We start from the raw sequence: 8,026 nt of genomic DNA, 5'->3' as shown, positions 1-8,026 counted from the left end.
CCCCCCGGGGGGGTGTTCCAAAAGGGGGGGGTCCCCCCCCCCCCCCCCCCCCCCCCCCGGTGGTCAGTGTGCTCCCACAGGGGGAGCGCCACTCAGCCAGAAGCCGGACTCATGGCTGGTGAGTGCAGTGGTGGTGTCGGGTGCCTCTCCCACCTCCACAGCAGCGCTAAGGACCCCTGAAGGGTGTCCTCATGCTGGCTTAGGGCGGACATCCCCTGAGGGGTCCCGGACTGCGAGAGGGCACAGGCCAGGCTGAGAAACCCCGCCCCCCCCCTGCCCCCCCACAGTGCACGAATGTTGTGCACCTGGCCTCTAGTTAACTATAAATGAGCATAGGTAGAGAATTGACCCTGGGAACGAGTTCTGAGGCATACCAATGGAAGATTAGGAAGATGAGCCTAGCAAATGACATGAGGAAGAGCAGATAGGGAAAAAAAAGTATTTTAAGAAGGAAGTGCTGCCAAAAAATAGAGGAAGTTAGGTTGAGAATTGATTACTAGGTTTGGTAACTTGGGAGGTTAGTGATATGGTGAGAACAAAAATCTAGTCAGAGTGAATTCAAGAGTGAGCCAAGCGGGGTTGGGGGAGAAGAGGTATTTTCTTCCCTTTGAGGAGGTTTCTGTGGTGGTGATGGGTTTCCTTTAGCATATATTTCTGTAAAGGAGCTCAGAGAAATGGGGCAGTATCTGGAGGAGGATCTGAGGTTAGGGCAAGGTTTGGGGTTGATTTTATTTTCACATTGAGTTCTGTCCTGGTTTCCCTTAGCCCTTCCCTCACCAACTACTTACCCATGATGCATTGGATGGGCAGATCAAGTGCCACACACACACATTCATACATTCATGCACTCATTTGTATATGTATAGTTTAAGAGTGTGTGCATATATATTTGTATGTGGTGGTCCTTATTTCTGTTCACTGAAGTGGCCTGAAATCAGTGACACCTTGATAGCATTGAGCTTCCTAAACACCATTCTCCAATGAAAGGAAGCTCCTTTCGAGAAATGGCTGATTTCAGATCTGAACCAGAGAAAGGACAATATGAACCTGGAACATCTTGTCGTGCCAGAAAGCAAGGAAGTACTCAGAGAATGTTGGAGACATGTCAAAAGGACATGAGGCAGCTTGAATGGGTTCCCATTGGCCAGTAATGATAGTAACAGATTATAACCCATTGAACGAAATAGAAAACCATGAGTCTGTATAGATAGATATAAATGAATGTATTGAGAATTTGATGAGGAATGAAATATTTATAGACTTTGAAATTACTTCACAAAATCCTTCTTAATTACAAAGGAGAAAAGAGTAAACCTAGCCCTGGCCAGTGTGGCTCAGTTGCTTGAGCGTAGTCCTGTGCACCAAAAGGTTGCTGGTTCGATTCCAGGTCAGGGCACATACCTAGGTTGCGGGTTCGATCCCTGGTCTGGGTGCGTGTGGGAAGCAGCCAATCAATGTTTTCCTCTCACATCGATGTCTCTCTCCCTTCCCTTCCCTCTAAAAAAACAAATCTATAAAAACATATTTAGAAAAATAAAAAGAGTAAACCTAAAGCAGAGGAGCCTTAGAAGATAGATACCACCTCATCCACCGCTCAACACCAACACTGTCAGTTGGGTGCAAATTGAAGCCAGACTCCACCTGGCAGGAGGCAGTGAGAAGAATGCAGTGTCGCTTTTGTGGCTTCCCTGCCACCCACACATACACTAGAGCGTGGGAAACACCCAGCAACCCACACTGAGGTGTATTTTACAGAATATCTGGCTTGTAATCTTTTTTTTTTTTAACAATTTTATTTTATGTTTTAAATATATTTTTATTGATTTCAGAGAGGAAGGGAGAGAGAGATAGAAACATCAATGATGAGAGAGAATCACTGATTGGCTGCCTCCTGCACACCCCCCACTGGGGATCGCGCCTGCAACCCAGGCATGTGCCCTTGACCTGAATAGAACCCAGGACCCTTCAATCCATAGGCCGACGCTCTATCCTCTGAGCCAAACCAGCTAGGGCTGGCCTGTGAGCTTTAAAAGTGTCCTTCACAGTCGTGGAAACCAAGTAGAAATGGAAGAACTATGTCAGAAAGAGGACAACTCAATGGAAGGCATGGTGCTAAGTGAGTGTTTTTGCTATAAAGGACATTATTGGTGAGACTTGAATGGGGTCTGAGGATTAGATTCTACAAGTTTGATGATTTCAAAATAAAGTAATTGGAAACTATGGGTGTTATTTCTGCATGTTCATGGGCTAGGTGGGAATGATGGAGCAGGAAGGGGAGAAAATACACAGTGAAGGAGGATAAAGAGTAAAACTCCTCTAGGATAAAGAGAGAGGGGTTGGCCATGGGTGTGAGCTTGGACCACTTAGCCAGTGTAATGAGAGAGAAGACAATTACTATAAATACTAGTATAGGTAGCTTAGTAGGTTCTGTAGTGAAAGAATGTAGACGATATTTTCTGATTGCTTCTTAGTGAAATATGGAGGAGGAAGGGATGTTAGTTTTGAGGGGGGGAAAGATGATTGACATTGTGACTATTGTAATGAATTGCAGAGATTGTTGGCATTCTAGAGGTTGGTAGGCGGGCTTTTTTATTTTAGTTTTTAGTTATTCTTCCTCTAGAAGTTCTACAATAAAATTATTTTTTCCAACAGCTTACAATAAATTTATCATCAAGAAAGTGTATTTTATTTTTTAAATGTTATACTTAAATAGTGCAAATAGATAGAAGGAAGAAATTGTGAAAGGAAGAAATCAGAGGTGAAAGCATGGTTATAAGGTGTGAGAGAAACTTCGAATGTAGAAACCATCAGTGATACTGAAGGGATACCCAGTTTGTAGAATTAGTGGGTCTGAGTTTGAACAGATTCTCATTACTCAGAAGTAGTAGGTTTTCTTTGAAGAGATGAATGGAGCACTTTAAATGTTAAATTAACATTGTGAAATGACTTTAGTTGCTCTGGAACAAGGCAGAATACTGCCCTAGTGGGAGCAAGTTTTTCTTTCTTTTCTATCCTTCACAAAGATCTGGTCAGTAAAAAGTTCACTGTTACAGTTGAGCGTCCTCGCAGCTTTGTAAGGAAGCATTTTTATTTCTTTTCAAAAAAATTCTGAATACAACCGTGTGCTCTGTGTTTCCTGTATCCTGTGGCACGGCACTCATTTTCAGCCCTGTTCCCTTCTAGGCTGGTGAGATTGGAGAGATCAAGGATGGAGTCCCAGAGGGAGCTCAACTTCAGGGACCGGTTCATCGAAATCCAACTTACCGTCCAAGGTACCGTAGGTACGTCACATTTCACTAAGGCGTGGTCAGCTGAAGGACTCGGGAGTGACGGTAGAATGTGTGAGGGTGTTGTGGGTCTGTTCTGAGGATTTATTATGTAATAGAAGATGTGCCTCCTTTCTTTCACTATGTGTCCAAGTTTAGGGGAGACTCTGCAGTATATGTTTGCAGATGGCCTGTGACACTTCCCCCTTACTTAAATAATTATAACTTTTAGTTATCCCAAAGCATTATTTGTATTTGATAGCATTCTTATTTTTTAAATATAAATTGATACTTATTTTTAAATTATATTTAATGAAATAAGCAGAAATTAATTGATGAGTAATTCACTGGTAGTGCTACAAATTGAGTGCCAGAGAGTATTTGGGATACTACATATTCTGTTAACTGAGCCAGTCTAGTGTAAGGGTTAAATCAGGCTACAGATCACACTGTCTGTTTCAATTCCCACCCTGCAGTTGGTAGCTATAACTCCTTTGACAAGTTTGTGAACTCTCTAAGACTTAGTACTAGGCCTATAAAATGGACATTAAGGACTATTCTACAGTGTCATTAGGGTTAAATGTATAAAGAAGCATCTACCTAAGATAATTAGTATGTGGCCTGGTATAGTAAGTGCTCAATAAATATTACTTCCCGTGATGTTAAAGTTAGTGAAGGAGCGGGTTATTTTATTAGTGCTCTGTCCCTGTAAAGACTGCAAGTTGAACTAGATTCCCTGAGATCCTTTTCAGCTTTTTGTATTATAAGCCTTCCTGTTTGTTTATTTAGCCTGTCCTTGAGGTAAGTGAAGAAGCATCTTCATTCCTGAATCACACGTAGACCACCGTGAAGTTCGGCAATAGGGCTTTATTGAAAGGAGAGTACTAGTAAGTGTGGTATTTGGGGAAAGGATTTGTACCACTCGGCATCCTTTTTTCTCCCAAGTCATTCCAGTTTTAGGCATAATCACTCTAGGATTGATTACTAAGGACTTTCAAATAAGAGAGACTTCAGAGAAATGTCTTCATGAAAACTGAGGAGACAGGGCAGTGTTTGAGTCCAGCTCTGTCGATTCCTAGCTGTGTGATCCTGGCAGAGTTACAGTTGACCTTTTTGACCTATAAAAGCAGCCATCCCATGTGATTCAAACAAGTACTTACTCTCTCTCAACCTGTTGGCTTTCTCACTGTGAACCTGACTCACAGAATTGGTGTTGAAATTAAATCACTTACCGTGTAAACACTCCAGCACCGGCTCTGGCACGTGGTGGGTGTTTTCTTCCCAGGTTTAATCCCCATCGTCTCCACGAAGCTCTGTTCCTGGAGGGCAGACACCAGACCACTTTTCTCCTTTGGTTTTCCTCTCCTTAGTGCCTATCAGAGTGCCTGGTAGGAATTTCGTATGTGTTCAGGATATGTTTATTCACTACACATAGGTATTCAGATGAAAGGGGAAAATAAATGGTGGGGTTTTTTCCCCACCAAAACTTTGTTCCATTTGCTGCATTAGCCTGTGCATACTTCTAGTAATAAGTACCCGGTCACTCTGACTTTTTAATCTCTAAACATAAATGAAATCTATGTTCTTGAGAGTCCCTGTCTCGTTGCACTTTTTCTCTCTTTGTTTTGTGATCTCTGTTCTAGGGGACCTCCTCGCCCAAGACCTGCCCCAGCTGTGGGAGAAGCTGAAGATAAAGAGAATCAACAAGCGGCCAATGGTCCAAACCAGCCATCTGTTCGCCGCGGATACCGGCGCCCGTACAACTATCGGCGCCGTCCCCGTCCTCCGAATGCTCCTTCACAAGATGGCAAAGAGGTAAATCCAGCCAGCCGGAGCGGTGGTACCAGGTCATTCTTAATCATGTCAGACTTCAGTATCTATTCTAAGAGTGGTTTTCTAGTCTGATAGCCTATACTTAAATATATGTAATATATAAAAATATGTATATTTACATATAATCGTTTATGTAAAATGTTATTTATAAATAACATATAATTATTTACACATAACATTTTATATATAAGTAGTATCTATTCACATATATTTTCTATATATCTATATGTATATTAACATTTTGCTTAAGGTCCATACATATATATAGAGTATATCTGCACATAACACAAAAACCAAATATTTGAGTTTAACTAAATTGACATTCTTTGAAAGAATTATCCATCCTGGTGGGGATTCAGAGCCAAAAGGTTTAGGGCTGTCCAAATAAAGGACCGCATTTATAGAGAGGAACCCGCCTCTAGGTGTGTGGAAAGTAATTGCATGTCATAGGCTTTTTGTTATGGACAGTGGCCATGTTTAATTTGCTATTTGGAAGTCATTCTTTGTGATACTGATTTTTGACTCGTACTTGAGGCGGCGATTTGCCTCCATAGACAAGGGGACTCCAACTTTGGAGACTTTTTAGTCTTGAACTTTCCACTGTCACCTGAATTGCTTCATTTCTGGTTTGTGATTTTGTTCTGTTTTAGACCAAGGCAGGTGACGTGCCATCTGAGAACCCTGCTCCGGCCACCGAGCAGAGCAGTGCTGAGTAACACCAGGCTCCCCAGGCACCTTCACCATCACTAGGTAAGAGTTTGGGCAGCCCAGGCTTATGTTGGTGTGTGTGTGTGTGTGTCTGTGTGTCTGTGTGTGTGTGTGTGTGTGTTGTTTTTAAGTCATTGATTTCTCAACCAGAGCACAAATCAGTCTAAACTAGTTCTGTGATTTACCTGGACCATCCCCTCCTCTCCATTGGAATTTTGAAGAAAGAGTGGTTTTTGAGATGTACTTTTTTTTTTTTTTTTGCTAAGCTTTAGGGACATAAGCATTCAGAAAGTTAATGAGAGCCAAATTTTTTTCTAGACAGTTTTTTTTTTTAGACAGACAGTTTTAAACTATTATAGTATTAATATGGTATACCAATAAGAAAGTTTTTGGAAGTTTTACTTTTGTGACACCTAGTGGCCAATTTGATCAGTTTCAAGTGCCTGACCAGGCCTTATTTTAATATCTGGAGACTGATTTGTAGAATAAATTAGAGGGTTTTTTTCTTCCCTTTTCCCTTTGACAAGCAACATTATTCATTTGGAGGCAGTGGGGACAATGTGTTGTAGGAGCCAAAAGGCCTGTACATCCAGTGCAGGATCTACTGCTCATTTGCTAGGTGATCTGGAGCAGTTCGTTTACCCTCTGCCTCGGCAATGTCTGCTGCTGGGAAAATGGGAACACCAACAGACTATCCACCAAGGTCCTTGCAAAGACTTAATGAGATAACACCTCTGAAGTGGTTAAACAGAGCAGTAAAGAATAACCTCTTTGTACAGGTTAGCTTGTTAATCTTCATTGGTTTCATTATTATGTCCTGACTGTTGTCGTTTATAAAAATATTTTATGAAAGAGTTTCCATTAAATCAATGTACAGTTTACAAATCTAGAGAAGATAAACATGTACATTTTGCTTAGAGCTTTTGAAATACTGTTTTTTTTTATTTTCAAGAAAACAGGCTATTTTTGTCTTCTTATTCTTTAACTCTTGGTCATTTTGCCACTTTTCCTAAGTTTGACTTGAATTTTTTCCAGGTGACCTAAAGAATTAATGACCATTCAAAAAAATGAAACAAAAAGCAGACACGACCTTAACCAACACCAAAGAAACATCCAAGCAATAAAAGTGGAAGACTAATAACCAAGATGTGGACATTGGAATGTTTACGATTATTCTTTATGAAACAAGTACAAAACGAGAATGTCAGCCAATGTTTCCAGCAATTTTTCTGGAATGCCTGCACAGAAGACAAGAGAGCAACCTCCCCAGTTTCGGCAACCACTAGGTTTATATTTTTTTCCTGGTTTTTACTGTTTTGGTAATATGAATTGAAAGAAGAAATATTAATACCACATGGGGAGAACCCCAACCAAAGAAATCTGAAATATATAGTAAATGCTTTTTTGTTCCCTTTTCTAGTTCATTTTGGATGCTGGTGCTAAACTTCCAAGTGTCGTGATTTAAAAAGAAATTTTATGCTCTTCTTATTTATTTCTAGATGAGGGGAGGATAACATTTTTGCTTTCTTATGCGACTCTCTGAAAATGTGCAGCATGAAGTTCCTCAAAAATAAAATTTTTACCCTTGAAAGGAGAAGGTGTATAACTAGAGTATGTTTTCCTGTCTCAGCGTATGTTTTGTCTTTTCCCCCTCACTTAATTCATTTGACTTAATAGTAAGCTCAAAACCAAACGTAAAGGTGCACTCGTGCTATTTAATAAATGTAGGCATATACGTTTGAGATGGTGGTAGATGTGTTTGGAATGTGCGTCTGGGAATGAACAGGTTGGTGTCTGAGTTCAGCACTTAGGCATCCTTTTGTTTTTCTGGTCCTCTGTATCTTTTGAGTAATCTTCACTGAGGTGAGTGGATGGCATGCAGGTTAAACTGCTTCCTTTAGATTGATGGAAGAGTTAGTTCTGACATCCTTCAGCTTCTAACCTGAGGTTGTATTGTATGTTTATATGTGTATCTTTCAGAAAGAGGAACGGAGGCTCTTTGCCACCACATTAGAAGTTTCTTCCCCCGGAGAGTAGATGGTACCTCCAAGTTGAGAAACCAAGGCATATATCAGTGCTGTGTAGATAATGTCTCAGACCCACTGCACCTTCAAATTAATGGTACTTGACTCAGTACATATTGAGCCTAGGGTTGTGCCAGGCACCATTTAGTGGCTAGGAGGGGAAAAAATGAACAAAAGATTCTAGTTGCAATGAAC

At 40.9% G+C, this 8,026-nt stretch overlaps 1 protein-coding gene across 1 annotated transcript in view; it reads left to right on the top strand.

The window, feature by feature from the left end:
- YBX3 (Y-box binding protein 3) overlaps positions 1–7,418 on the top strand; it is a 41,454-nt gene extending 34,036 nt beyond the window's left edge. The window contains exons 8-11 of the mRNA XM_023749831.1: positions 3,184–3,281; positions 4,910–5,081; positions 5,750–5,849; positions 6,843–7,418. Of these exons, the coding sequence (XP_023605599.1) occupies positions 3,184–3,281; positions 4,910–5,081; positions 5,750–5,815 (336 nt within the window). The 3' untranslated portion in view covers positions 5,816–5,849; positions 6,843–7,418. The remainder of the gene's footprint in view (positions 1–3,183; positions 3,282–4,909; positions 5,082–5,749; positions 5,850–6,842) is intronic.
- The last annotated feature ends 608 nt before the right edge of the window (positions 7,419–8,026 follow it).

The sequence above is a fragment of the Myotis lucifugus genome, unplaced genomic scaffold (genome assembly GCF_000147115.1).
Source record: "Myotis lucifugus unplaced genomic scaffold, Myoluc2.0 scaffold_10, whole genome shotgun sequence".
Taxonomy (NCBI): Eukaryota; Metazoa; Chordata; class Mammalia; order Chiroptera; family Vespertilionidae; genus Myotis; species Myotis lucifugus.
The sequence above is the reverse complement of the archived record's forward strand: the minus strand, read 5'-3'. Positions and strand labels throughout refer to the sequence as shown.